This window comes from Pinus tabuliformis, chromosome 1_2 (assembly GCF_031772625.1).
Source record: "Pinus tabuliformis cultivar Carrire ecotype Pingquan chromosome 1_2, CPIR1, whole genome shotgun sequence".
Lineage (NCBI taxonomy): Eukaryota > Viridiplantae > Streptophyta > Pinopsida > Pinales > Pinaceae > Pinus > Pinus tabuliformis.
Window position 1 is genome coordinate 657,489,867 of NC_142298.1, and position 14,724 is coordinate 657,504,590.

The 14,724-nt window shown below is 43.7% G+C and overlaps 1 protein-coding gene across 9 annotated transcripts in view; it reads left to right on the plus strand.

Annotated features, from left to right (window-relative positions):
* The first annotated feature begins 827 nt into the window (after window positions 1-827).
* Window positions 828-14,724, plus strand: part of LOC149207393 (metal transporter Nramp3-like) — a 405,254-nt gene continuing 391,357 nt past the window's right edge. For 6 of the 9 annotated variants that reach the window (XR_016252622.1, XR_016252621.1, XR_016252620.1 and 3 more), the window contains exon 1: window positions 832-1,233. Coding sequence is in view for 6 of the 9 variants with exons in the window: in XM_089395713.1 (XP_089251839.1) it covers window positions 1,075-1,233 (159 nt within the window). In the remaining 3 variants the exon portion in view is untranslated. Of the gene's footprint in view, window positions 1,234-2,062; window positions 2,212-14,724 lie in introns of those variants that run through there. The other 3 variants (XM_089395710.1, XM_089395708.1, XM_089395709.1) reach the window with 3 other exon arrangements.

Consider the following 14,724-nt stretch of genomic DNA (forward strand, 5'->3'; position numbering starts at 1 on the left):
CAATTAAGAACCAACTCGCATCAACTTTGGTGTGAAACATGATGGTGAAAAAGACCTAAAGAAGCTTGGGAAGAACGAGTGTGTACATTTTGCACGCTTGGGGCAGTGGAATCAGAAAACATTTAATTTTGGAATGTGATGCATTCAAAGACATTAGAGAAAGTTACGGGAATATGCTAGCATCGGTTTCTTGACATTGTCTTTTTAGTGAGGAGATTGTTGGAAAGTTGGGCCAACTCATCATCAATTTGAACAAAAAAAGATTGAGTTACAAAAGACGAAAAACAGGGAACTAATAGTCTCATAGACTATTTTTAATCTCGTGGAAGTTAAAATATCATTTCATTTCATTTGTCATGAATGAGACTTATAAATTCAAAATTGTTGACTCGACTATGTAAGCGAGATCTTCATATTGATGTCATAAACTGGACTAATAAACTCAAAATAATTGCAATATAAGTTAAAAGAATCAGAGTCGTCTTCAGAGGCGGAAGAATTGCCCGACAGTCAAAAGTGGCCGGAATCCAGGCAAAAAAATTCAAAAAATCTTATAGAGACAGTGTTTGAATCATATTTTTGATGGTGAAAATAGATTCAGCACCATTAAGAAAATATCCAAAATACTTAAAATTTTGAAGTTTAACCACTATAACTTGGATTTACAAAAATCTTTAATAAATTTTCTCAAAATATAACTAGAATTTCCATAACTTTTCAACCAAAAACAATCTCATTACACTAAGCAAAAGAAGGGAGGTAATAGTCAACCATCACATTTGAAAACTCGTAATAGTCAACCATCACATTTGAAAACTCGTCGAGATCGACCAAATGGGACATCAATTTGGAGAGAAAAAAATTTGTGGATTCCAAGCAGACACGAAATCGCGTAACTAACTTGCGTGAAAGGGTGACTGGATTACCTGAGAGGTTTTCATGCGCAGACGTAGGACTGATTGTGACAGTGAATGTATGAACCATATAACCCATTTTCTTAGTGATCTCTCCTGGTAGTGCTCATCATCTTTATACTCAGACGAGGAGGGTTTTGTATTATAGTCACTGATAGCTATGATACACTCAGAAGCAAAAGACCAGACCTCGAAAGCTAACAGGTACACTCCCATCAATGCGGAAAGAGGAGGAGAAGGAGACGAACCCTTTCTTCACTCTGATGGAAATCTTGCAGTTCAACAAGACCTGAAGATCACACAAGTCAGCGTTCCTGAGGTAATTTTCAATAAAAACTGTGCATAAGAACGCCATTGTTTTCTGAATTTCGTCGCAAGCCACTATGGCCTGCAATCGACTAACCAAAATGGGGATTTAATACGAACGTATCTTATACCTCGGTAGACTCCGATGCATACGCTCACACCCATATGCCTAATTTGATCATTTGTGGGCATTCATATTTCTTTATAAGCAGCTTCTGTACCAAGAATTTATGTATAATTGGTGGCTCCGAATTCCCCTTCTTTAGATTCATAGCTCCAGACATCAATAATGATCTGATCCGCTTAATGCATATCGACAGTGAAGGTCAGATTATATAGGTTTTCACAGTTCCTCAAGTTTTTCGTCAGATTTTGGTAATCAATTGCGTCCGTGATTTTCCATTTCCGACGTTTCGAGTGACACCTTCACCTATCATCAGGGAAAGTATTAGAATAATTGTGGAGTTGATGACAATGACATCTCTAAAAAGGTTACTCATTGTGTTATTGAAGTGCTTACCAAGAAAATTGAATTGAATGTATTCTGATTTCTGAGAGATCGTTTTGTTTGTGTTTTTGTAAGCTTCTAGTTTTTTTTTGTAAATGGAAGAGGATGTTGCATTATATGTGATGTTATATCTACTTTACTTCTTGAGAGGGTTAAACAGTAAGAAGAGAGCAATAGATGGACAATAATAATTAAAATAAAATCATTCATTTTTATTGTTTTCAAAGCTAGATTAAGAATTGTTTAGGGTTTGCTGCATGGGGTAGGCCACCCTTACGCCTTGACGAAAGATGGGGGCGGAGCCGAAGGTGTTGGAGGACCTGTGTGCAGAGTCAGATTTAGCATTCTACCCAAAAGAGGTGTCTAACATGTGGTGCCTGCCGCTCGAGGAATCTCTTACATTATCTTTTTCACGAAAGATGGGGGCGGAGCTGAAGGTGTTGGAGGACCTGTGTGCAGGAGTCTGCTGCTTGAATGGTGCGGGTATGTATGGTATTTCTACCTGATTATTAAACCTACTCTTTGAATGTGGTTTATGCGTTGGGACATTTGGATTGTTGAGGGAATGTTGGGTGTAGTCTTGTTTCTGTTTCCAACATTGCATGCGGACTATTGTTTTGGTTTTAGAAAGTGCGGAGTTTTTGGGCGGGTTTCTTTCGGCCCCGTGAGGCAGCTTGGTGGTGCTGGGGAGGGGGGGATATTGAGATTTCAGGGTTTGGTTACAGCGTTGTCCCGTACGGACACAAGGTCTTTCACAATCCGGAATGTTTCCTTCTCCTATCCCTGAAGTGATACATATTATACTGCTGTGCTTTTGTGCAATTTATATTCTGGTACTCATTTGCGTCGAGCATTTGCAGACACACCGTCGGAGAACCCATGCACGTCTGGAGGGTCATTTTTAGTAGGAATTTGGTGGGGGGTGATATTGAGTCTGGGGTGCAACAGGATCAGAAAGGCCTTCGTTTTCTGTGGAAAAAGTGGATAAATTCTTTTAATATATCGCGGCCTTTCAAAGATTTGAGTTTTAGATGCTATCATAGGTGGTGGAGGATCTTGGGTTATTGGTGTTGCTGTTGTTGTTAATATTGACAAAGACATTCTAGCTTATCACGACCTTTTGTTACTTACTGGTTTTGGTGGGACGACACTGAGCTGCGGCTCTGGAACGGTTGAGCTGGGGTGGCAAATTTTCGCTGCTGCCTTTTTCCGGTGGTATATTGACCGAAGCTTTTTTACCCATCGAAGTTTTGAGTTACAGGGGGTGGTGCTAGATCTCGGATACATAAAACTTTGGTGTGGAGTTATATCCAGGAGTAATTTTTTTTTCATTCCTCAAGGTATCTTGGGAACCTGGCATTACGGTTGGGGTTTGGTGGGATCTTGCAACGTTGCAAATCTGTGGTGATTGGTGTCCGTGTTGCTGTTTGGGGTCTGTTTATATCTGTCTGGGGGTATATTTCTCGGGGTGGCAGCTGTATCATTCTTCAGGTATACATTCGGTGGGTCTTTTTCATTTATTTTGGGTGTGACGTCCCTGCTACGGACCCATATTCCCTGACATTCCTTAGCTGGAGTGCATTCTTGGCATGTGGATTTTAAATTTCCTTTTGAGGGTATTTCTAGGTTTGGTGGGTACCATATCATTATACATTTATGGGCGTCCTTGGAGGGAGAACTTGCTTGCTGATCCCTATATAGTGCGGGGGTGGAGTACGTTCCTTTCTGACAGTTGGGGCGGTTGAGCATTTATTTTTTGGGGTATTCGTGTGCCATCCTTGGTGGAGGATGATGGAGCGGATTATTGATTCTTTAGATGCTGACATATCCGTTCAAGAGGCCTTTGTACATGCCACGCTAGATGTTGAGCGACATTACACGCATCGAACCCATGCGCGGGGTGTTGAATCACTTTCTGTGCATGGGAGGAACATGTTGTTGTTAGACCAATGTGCACATGCAAATCTTTCGCCTGAGGAGGATCATTGCTTACGACATCAATTTCTTGGACCTCCAGGTAGGCGGGAATGACGAAGCAAAAGCATTAGAAGTGTTGAGGAGACACAATCGCTGAGTTTTGGACATGACGTCTTGTGGGATAGAGTGGTGAGTTTACAAAACTAGGCACAGGTTGGGAGGTGGTTCTTTGCGGGCTCACGAGACATGGACATGGCGGGATGGGTATTTGCACACTGGATGCCTATTCTAGGATACACCCCTAAGGTGAGTAAATTGCTAAATCAATGGTATAGCTTCCATTTCTTGCATAAGGAGGACTCTGAGCGCATCTTGATGACTCCATGGGTTCGTGGGTGAAGTTTTCTTCAACTCAGCAGATGGTATGTTGGTTTTAATCCACTTCTGGACACCCCGAAGAATAACTTAATTTGGGTAAAACTCCTCAGTTTGCTGCTTGAGTTTTGGACCAGGCATGCCCTGGTGGAGATTGGAAATGCAGTGGGACATTTTGTTTATATGGATCCTTGGGTCTTGGGTGCACGTGACAAGAGGGTGGCTTGGATTTTGGTTGAGGTGAATTATACTAGGGGTCTTCTCGAGAACATTGATTTGGAATGGGACACTCTGCGCATCAGACAAATGATTGATTATTGGGGCATTCCGTTCTATTGTTTGCTATGCCACCATATGGGTCATTTACTGGAAAGATGTCCCAGGCGTTTTTAGGGCAGAGGTGATACGCGCCGTGACGGACTACAGACATCAAATGATCGCAGACATACTACTTTACAGCCTCATTCAGAGACTGACAAAGGTATTTCCACCTCCTCTGAAGAGCCTTTTATCTTTGGGAAAAAGTCTATTTCTATCCCTTCCGATCTCTCTTTGCCCAATAATTTGTTGGATTCTTGTCTGGAGGGGACCCAAAATCCTAATACTTTGCGCCCTAATAAGCTTTCTGCTATACATAACATCATCCCTGATAGTGGTGTGGTTCCTCTATCCTCTTCATGTCCGATTACTATGGTTCCAAACCCCATTGTTGTTTCCTCTATGACTCCTTTTATGGCTCCGCCTGAATACAACCCTCCGTCTACTTCCTCTCCTTTACCCTCCCTTCCCCCTCCATCAGAGCCTCAACCTCCCTCCTCTCCTCATAATTCAGTTGACAATGATTTGGATTTATTGATGCTCAATCCGGTGATGGATCTCTCTGCCCTTACCATTCACAAGGGCAAAACCCGGGTCACCTCACCCATCATCAACCTCGAGTCGGCTAAAAGCATTATTATCTGATGCCGGGGGGGTAAGGGCAACAAACACTTCCGGGAAAAATCGTCAGGGAAACACCTTTTTCATGATTTTGCTGGATTGTATGATGTTCCTATCCTTGATTCCTCTACTTCCAGGGTCCTTAGAGCGTTCGAGCCCTCTGAAATTGGGCCATGATGAACATCCTATCTCTTAATATGTGTGGCTTGGGGGACGCACTAAAATGTTGTCCTTGCGTCACGTTATCCTTTTTGTTCGGCCTTTCATAGTTCTCATTCTGGAAACGATGGTTGATTCTGGGAGATCCTTAGCATATTTTCGACTGATCTTTCCTAATTGGTGCATGGTAGCTGTTGACTCTTGCGGCTTGTCTGTTGGCTCTATGGGATCCATATTGGGCAAATTTGAAGGCCCACAAGTTCTTTGCGGGCATTTTACTTTCTAGACATATTCGGGGATTGGTAGAGAAGATTCATATTTGGAACATACATGCTCCATACGGTGGTAGACACTTGTTCTGGGATAGAGTCGAGTCCTCGGATCTTCTAAAGGTTGGGTCATTGATCATTGCAGGAGATTATAATGTTGTTTTATCTAGAGGCGAGTGTTGGGGGTTGAGGTGTCATGGCGATCCTCTCTCGAACTGACTCAACACTCTCTTTGATGACAACCATTTGGTGGACATATGCCTTGTTCCTATCGAACCCACTTGGCACAATGGCAGAAGCGACAATGAATATATTGGGAAACGACTAAATTGATTCATGGTACATCAAAATTTGTTTGAAATTTTTGGAAATTTAAGATCTAGGCTCAAGAAGATTTATATCTTTGACCATTGTCCAATTGTACTTCAATGGCGAGTGGAGTCGGTCAGGAGGGGCATTCCCTTCAAGTTCAATAGGACATGGCTGGAAGACGAAGACTTCAACAAACTGGTTTCAAGTGTATGGAAATCTTTTGATGCACAGTCGGGACAGTCGGCCATGGATTATATTACTTTGAAATTAAATTTCCTTAAAGGCTAGGTTAGCATTTGGGAGCAAAAGAAGAAGGCTAGTCTATATAAGGAATTGAAGGCTTTGGTTGATGAAATCTGAGAGATTGGAGAGAACCTATCAGTTGTGCCACCTTCTTCGCATACATTAGAAAGGTTGAAGTATTTAGAAGAAAGAAAAAAGCACATATTGTTGATTCAAGAAAATACTTGGAGATTAAAAAGTAGGGCCATCTGGATTTGTGAGGGGGATCGCAACACAATTCTTCCATTGTTATGCCTGCCATAGGAAGAATATCAACACAATATGGAGCATAAAGGGGGCGAATAGTAAATATATTTATTACAATGCCAAGATTTAAAAAGAAGCGGTACATTATTTTTAGAATCTTTTCAAGGCCAGAGATGAGATCCTCATTGAAAATCTACTTTAGGGTGTTGAGGAATACCCTCGGATGCTTGATTCTTAATATAATGCTGCACTTTTTAGACCAACCTCCAAAGAGGAAATTCTCTCGGTATTGAAATCCTTTGACAGGGAAAAGTGCCCTGGCCCTGATGGATGGACGATTGAATTATTTTTGCACTATTTTGAGCTCATGGGTCAGGATTTGCTGGATATGGTCGAGAAATCCCGAAATAGAAGGTATATTTCGGGAGCTGTAAAGTCTACTTTCATTGCTCTTATTCCGAAAGTCACTGCACCTGTCTCTTTTTTAGAATTCATGCCGATCTCCCTATGCAATATTATATACAAGCTCATCTCGAAGGTCATTGTAGAGCGGATCAAGGGAACTCTCTTAGCTCATATATCTAGGGAACAGTTTGGATTTCTACACAACAGGTCTATCCATGATGTAATTGCGATTGCTTAGGAGTGCATCCATACCATTGAGACTAAAAACCTGGAAGGGGTGGTAATGAAGATAGACCTGTAGAGGGCATACGATTGTGTAGACTGGGCTTTTCTCCGGTTTATACTTCTGAAGATTGGGCTTGAGATACAAAATGTTGAATGGATTATGGCATGTGTGACTAAGGCTTGGCTCACTGTACTTATTAATGGGTGCCCCACTGAATTTTTTTCGAGCAGGCAGAGGACTGAGGCAGGGTTGCTCCTTATCACCCTTCCTCTTCATACTTGTTATAGATGGCATCAGCAGGAAGATAAACTTGGCAAAGGCTTTGGGTACGTTCAGGGGATGGTTAGTATTACTCATCTCTTCTTTGTTGATGATATTCTTACATTTGGGGTGATTTCCAGGGCACAATGGGGGACATTATACTATATTTTCCACTGTTTTGGAGAGGCTCTAGGACTTAATGCAGATGGTCATAAATAATCTCTTATTTGCTCTTCTGGGAATCAGGAAGATATAAACAATATTGCTGGTGTTTTTGGGGTGGGTATCCAACGACTACAGGATGGTTTTACCTATTTAGGTTTTAGATTGAAGCCGACAAACTATCGATTACAGGACTGGTCATGGTTACTCTCTAAATTTGATAACAAGCTCAAGGGTTGGACACACCGTTGGATCTCTCTGGGTGGGAGATTCACCTTGATACAATCTGTACTACAACAATTGGCCACTTATTGGATGCATCTATTTGCTCTTCTTGCTCATATTATATCCAAGATTCGATCTATAATGGCACGTTTCTTATGGTCTGGGGCTGATAGGGAGCACAAATTTCATTTAACATCGTGGAGCTCTATTTCTAGACCTAAAGATCTTGGTCGCTGGGGGATATTGAACACCCAGGTCTTCGGTTGGTCATTGTTGATGAAATCCCTTTGGGGGGCACCGTTTGGTGATGGCATATGGAAGCAGATCATTTCAGCAAAATACCATATGAGAAGGCCAATTACCGACTGGATTAGAATGGGTGAGATTGGGAAAAGGAGGGGATCGTACATCTGGTTGAGTTTTCAAAAGATTAAGAAATGGTTATTGCAGCGATTTAAATGGTCTTTCAGGAAGGGAAATATGTTGATTATTGGTTGGGACAGGGTTGTTGGTGTTCCAGTCTCCACACGGATTTCTGAAGGGCACGGTCGTGGCTCTTCATCAATGAGGTATCTTCATATTGGAACAATTAATCAACGACTGGAATGGAATCATCCCGACTTGGAAAGAGGCTGCACAAATTGGACTGTATGGGCAAATGGCTTTGGAATGGAACAATTACATCACTGCACTTAAAAGAGCTGGTTTATGCAGGAGCGCAAGTGGTGATACACTTTCATGGGCGGGGATTCTCAGAAGAGGTACTATGGTGGTTGCAGATAATTATAAGCATATCATGTACCTTGCATAGGATTCTATTTCAGTGCCGTGGTTTCAGTTTATTTGGAGATCGAGTGTCCCTCTCAAGATCATACTTTTCATTTGGTTGGTGTGGAAAAACAAAATCTTAACTTGGGACAATCTCTATAAACGTGGTTTTCAAGGTCCAGGATGGTGTCCCTTGTGTGGTAGTGAATATGAATCTGTTTTGCATCTTTTTTTGGTTTGCAACATCACTCTTCAGATTTGGTCTACAACTCTTGCCTTTTTTAAAATCTCTTTTAGACAATTCACATCTGGGGAGTAGTGTTTGTGGTGGGGCCTGGCCAGGCATGGTATACACAGATACATCCCACTGTTTATAATCTGGGAAATTTGGAAGGCTCTAAATCACTTCATTTTTCGAGGGCTTCAAGTTTGTGTCTACAAGTTTTGCTCAAAAGTTCTTTCTTGGCTGGATTATATGGAACATTGAATGATAACTTACAAGGACCAATCTGGAAGATACTTGCACCCTCAGATTATCTTGCCGGTGGGCTTTTTTGATGGTGCAGCACAATTGGGGCGATGTGGTTGTGGAGCATGGCTCTGCATCAATGGTAACTCCTCCTACAAGTTGCACTCGTTTGGGGGGATGGGCACAAATTCCAAGGCTGAGATGGTGGCCCTATGGGGGCTTCTTTGGTTGGCAAAGGAAAAACAAATCCAGGACATCCATGTTTATGGTGATTCTAAGACTATCATTGATGGCATTTGTAATGTCCCTTCCTAAAAATATTTGTAACAGGTTTAGTCTCCAACAATTTTGAATAATTTTTGGTAAAGGTGGAGCCCATACATTTTTGACTTAGGAACTTAGGAGAAAAGGGGGGGTTGAATTACATCGCTAGTGGAAGGCGGGGGCCACCCACGTGGGGGAAAAACACAGTTGGACTCTTGGGCAATTCGAATTGCCTTGGAGGGGAAATCGAATGGCTAGAGAGAGGGGCCCACATGGGGAAGGAAGGCCCATGAAGTTATAAGGAGGAGGAACTCCCCAACCCAAGGCATCATTTGTCTATTGAACTCATTTGTGTTGCTCGAGCTGCTTAGCCGAGTTACTAGCTGTTTAGCATCGAGTTTTCCAGGCGGGAGACTCAACCTTTCTTAGGGGGACCTCGAGTGCCACCCTAGGAAGGAAATTCATATTACCTTGGAGGAAAGTTGGAGGAGTTTTACAGCTATATCACTCAGCCTTCAATCCAGTCAGTGCGTACTTCTGGAGCACACAGGAGGGGAACACGTAGAGGTTGCTTGGAGGTTCATCCGGGCAACATTTGCCGGGAAAGTTTGGGAGTTGGAGTTTCAGAGGAGGATCAGCCTTTGGGGAGAGTTTTGGACCGGGAGATTGTTGCATTTGGGCAGCTCGATTTATAGTCACTGAGGACTGCGCAAAGGCCATCACTGGGCACACGTGGGAGTTGGAGGAAGAAGCTATAGAGCTGGAGATAGCCGGGAGAAGTGGGGAAAGCCTTAGAGGGAAGCATCTCAACATTTGGGGGTGATTTGGAGGGCCTTTCCAACCAGCTACAGACAGGCCGTACTTCCCAGCGTGAGGAGGAGGACGTGGTACTTGGGGGTTCAAATTCTGGGGGTCTGAACTAGGCAAAACCCCTTCTGGGTTTTGGTTGAGGACCCGAGAGCTGAAGTTGCAGCATTTCTGAGCACGGGAGGTGGAGTTTCCAGCATATCCTTTCCAGTAGGCAACACAGTTTCTAGGCAGCGCAGTTCATCTTTGGAGTAGCAGTTGTGCAACACTTGGGCTGTTGTTTACTCACCTGGGTTTTGTCACGCTTGTCCATTGAGACAAGCCCAGGTGCACCATTCCATCACCATTGTACTTGCTCTGGAAAGAATTAATAATATGGCTCAGATGATTCTTATTTGCAGTGTTTATATGGGTGTTTGCTGATTGTTTTTCATTTTCGGGTGTTGGTTGTTTATTTGCTTTGTATATCACTGTTCATCCTAGTTAGGAACATTACAGTGGTATCAGAGCCTAGATCTTGGCTCAGCCGTGGGGAATTTCTCCTATGAGTGAAGAGGACTGACAAAATATTACATATAGAAGGCAGAGGTACCGGAGCAGAGAAAGGGAGCTGGAGATCACTCTAGAGATGGAGGACAGGGGAAAGGCAGTGGTAGTAGAGAGCATGGGACAAACCCGAGAGCAGGGAGGAGATGGCCTTTGACAACCTCTTGAAGGCTCTAAGAGATTTAGCGAAGGGGCAAAAGGAAATGCTAGAAGAGATCAAAATGCAGAATCGGGAGAGAAGCACTCATAGGGAGTTTCTCTTTGGAGGGACTTCGGGGGCTTCTCGAATCTCAGCAATTCAACCATCCTTCACCCACTGCGCAACCTCCATTAGCGAGTGGGCCAACTCGAGCTACACTGCCCTCTTTCATGCCTTTGGCGCAAAATGAACCAGCAGGGGTCGAAGATCCTTCACCGATGGGAGAGCACTTCAGGGAGTGGCAGTCCATGGGAGCAGACTTCAGGGAGGCACTCTCTTTCAGAGATTTCTGCAAGCTCAAGCAGAATGAGAAGGGCAAGAACTATGGAGGACAGGGCATGCAGAGCTATGAGTTGCAGCGTACTATTGGGAGAATGTACTTCCCCACATATGATGGCACTGCCAAGTGCACAACTTGGGCCTGGGTAGAGAAGATGGACACTTATTTCCAGCTCAACCAGATGACGGAGATGGAAGCCATCAAGATGGCCACGCTGCACTTGGAAGGGGAAGCCCACGATTGGTGGTTTCATGGCTTGGCTACCTTGGGGCATGCCAATGTGACTTCTTATGAGGATTTCACTAGGAGGGTGGTGGAGCGATTTGATCAGAGGGATCCGGAGGCTCACTTCAGGGAGCTAACCCAACTCAGACAAACGAGTAACCCAAAGCAGTACATATCAGAGTTTTTGAGAGTCTCAGTGATGGTGTCGGACCTATCAGATGCTCAGAGGGTGTACACCTTCATAGAGGGCCTGCTCGAGCCCCTGCGTGGATTGGTGAAGTCACACAGACCCTCCACACTGCAGGAAGTAGTGACATGTGCTAGAGATTTGCAGGGGGCCATCCCCAAGACACGAGCACCTTTCCCTGCACGCACTCCCTACCCTCAGAAGGGGAGTGATACTAGGCCACCACCACAGAGAGCAGCCCAGGGACGTGGGCAACTGGATGATGAGACCCGGAGGGACCTCAGGAGAAGGAAATTGTGTTTTACCTGTCAGGAGCACTGGGCACTAGGCCATCGGTGCACAGCTGGCAAACCCACTATATCGAGGTCTTCTCAGATAGTGATTAGGAGGCGAGTGGAGCTGGAGTGGAGTGTGGTGTGGGAGATGGTGAGAGTGTTGCAGAGAGGGGACCACCACCACTTTCGCCACAGGAGGGAACAGGGGGAGTCCTTGCTCCTTTATGTGGGGTCCCCAAATTTCTGACATTGAGGATTCGAGGTACCATGCAGGGGCAACGTGTTTCAGTGTTAGTTGACAGTGGGGCTACCCACAACTTCATTGATGCCCAATTGGTTCAAAGGAGGGGCATCACCACGATAGAGTTTGAGGGCTTTTCAGTTCTGGTGTTGGGTGACCAGACTATGCAGTGCACTTGGTATGTTCCCGCCTTGACCGTGACCATGGGGAACTAATCAATGACAAACCATTTCTTTGTGGTCGATGTTGTTGATTTGGGGTAGCATTGGATGTGCTATAGCCATGAAAATTAGTGGAGAGGCTAAGGCACATGAGATCTCCATGCCCCAGAAATCGTTTTGGGAAATTCCATCCAGATGAGGAGTTATTCAAATAATTAATATTTTAATATTATGGGTATTAATAAAGATAAGGACGAGAAGCTTCTAAGAGACGAGGATCAAGTCTATTTTAATCTTAGTCGTTGATTAAGGACTTAATCTCGACCGTTGATTCATCAACAGGAAAAGTATAAGAGAAGACTTGAGGGTCATTTGGAGATGCACCAACAGATACTCCGTATCCCAAGGAAAATCAATTTTTAGAGAGAGTGAAATCGATTTCAGAGGGAGAGTTGCAGGGTGGAGGAAAAGGGGGTGATTAGTAGCAGTTAGCGAGATCAAAAGAGGTGACACAGGGTCTTTGAGAGACAACGCAGAGGGAGATGCGGATTAGAGATGCAGTGGATGACGTAGAGAAGGATAGAGCAGCGCAGAGCCATGCAGAATGACCCAGGGTTGACGCAGTAGGGAAAGGAAGTCCTCGAGGGTGTCAGGAAGTCTTAGAGAGAAGTCTCAGCTGTTCTCTCTCATTGTCTATGCAATTTTTTTTTGTAAAAACGATTGTTGTTGAAGATTAATAAAAACCCTCCTCTGCTGCACCGGTTTTCCCGCATCGAGTTTTTCCGGGGACAATTGTCCAAAAATAACTGTGTTGATGTGTCTGATTCTTGTGCATATATTTGTTTCTATATAATGGTGTGATATTTGCAATAGAATTTATTTTAATATTTACTGAAGGGATTTCATAAATAACTTATTGAGAAATAAGTAGGTAAAATAAATCAGTTGCTGCAGTAATAGAATTTTTGTTTAGAAATTTTCACATGGTATCAGAGCAAAGATTCAGAGACAGGAAGGGAAAATCAATTATGGGTCAAGGGCATGATGCAAAGGCATCCACGTCAGGAGACTCGTGTAGATTTTTAGAAGAATGCACAAGAGATAGAAATTTCGATTTCTCTATGCTGGCTTCCAGATTGGAAGAAGAAGTTGCTTGCGTAGCAAGCTCTGCATCATCAGGGGTATGGTATATAGACAGTGGAGCCTCCTGGCATATGACAGGAATCCGAGAATGTTTCTCAGATTATCAGGAGGAAAGAATGAATTTTCAGATCACCATGGGGGATAAGGCAAAGGGTACTATAGTTTTTCAAACAGAAACAGGAGAGTGGTTCCGAGCTACCAATGTGCTTCATGTGTCGGGACTGGGAATGAACTTAGTTTCCATATCTCAACTTCAAAGCAAGGGCTATGATGTTTTCTTCATTACGGAGAAAGTATACGTCAAACACCCGAGTTGGAAAAAGAAGGTGCAGATCGGAATCAAAAGTAACAGGTTGTACATGTTGCAACTAGAATTACCAATGGCATTGATGGGCAGTAATGGAGACAAGGATTTGAATGAACTATGGCACAGAAGGATGGGACATTTGCACCATGGGGCTCTGAGAATTCTCAGGAAAACTGTAATAGGAGTTCCAGACCTTAGTACTGAACGAGATGATGTATGCAAAGGGTGTGCTCTGGGCAAGTATACCAAAGCAACATTTCCTAGAAGTAGCAATAGGACCAAGAGTGTACTAGGATTGATACACTCAGATGTCTACGGACTGATGTTCACAAAAGCTCTTAGTGGTGCCAAATACTTCGTCACCTTCATCGATGACCACTCCAGGAAGACTTGGATTTATTTTATGAAAACCAAGGATGAGGTTTTCTGTCGATTCAAAGAGTTCAAGGCTCTAGTGGAGACTCTGACAGGAAAGAAAATAAAAGTGTTGCGCTCAGACAATGGTGGAGAGTATGTCGACAAGGACTTAACCGATTTTTGCACTAGGGAGGGCATCAAAAGAGAGTGGACAGCTCCCTACAATTCGGAGTAGAATGGAGTAGTAGAAAGGAAGAACGCGACTATTGTGGAAGCAGTTAGGGCTATGATGTATGATCAGGATATGCCAAAATTCCCGTGGGCGAAGCATGCAACACGTCAGTGTATATCCAGAATAGAACTCCTCATAGGGCATTGGGCAAGATTACTCCATAATAGGTCCTCACCGTGAAAACACCTGAAGTCAGTCATTTCAGGATATTTGGGAGTTTAGCATATCACCGTATACCCGAGGAGAAGAGGAAGAAGTTAGATCAAACTGTAGAGAAAGGATATCTTGTGGGATATAGCAAGAATGCTAGGGCATATAGAATCTATCTTCCAAGGAGCAGGAAGGTAGTAGTTCGACGAGATGTGAAGTTCATGGAGGATAGGGCCTTCAGAAAATGTTGAGAAATGCCTTTCGAGGAGTAGTCAAAAGATGAGCCGTTGGTCAAACCACTTCAACCAGCGGAAGCCAGTACCATAAATTCTCCTTCAGAACAGGAGGAATCACAGGAAGAGGAAGAGCTAACAGATGTACCCACTACTAGAGGAAGAACGAGCCGGGAACTTCGACAGATTCTACGGGATGCAGAAGATTTCATTGGTACACCCAGGAACAGTAAAAGGGAGCGAAGACAGCCATATAGATATCGAGCCTTAGTAGCTCAGGTTGGCGAACCTTCCAGTTTTCAGGAGGCCGTTCAGCATCAAGTTTGGATGGATGCGATGGTGGAGGAATACATCTCTATAATGGTGAATGATGTCTGTGAAGTTGTACCTAGGCCTCAGAACAGATCAGTGGT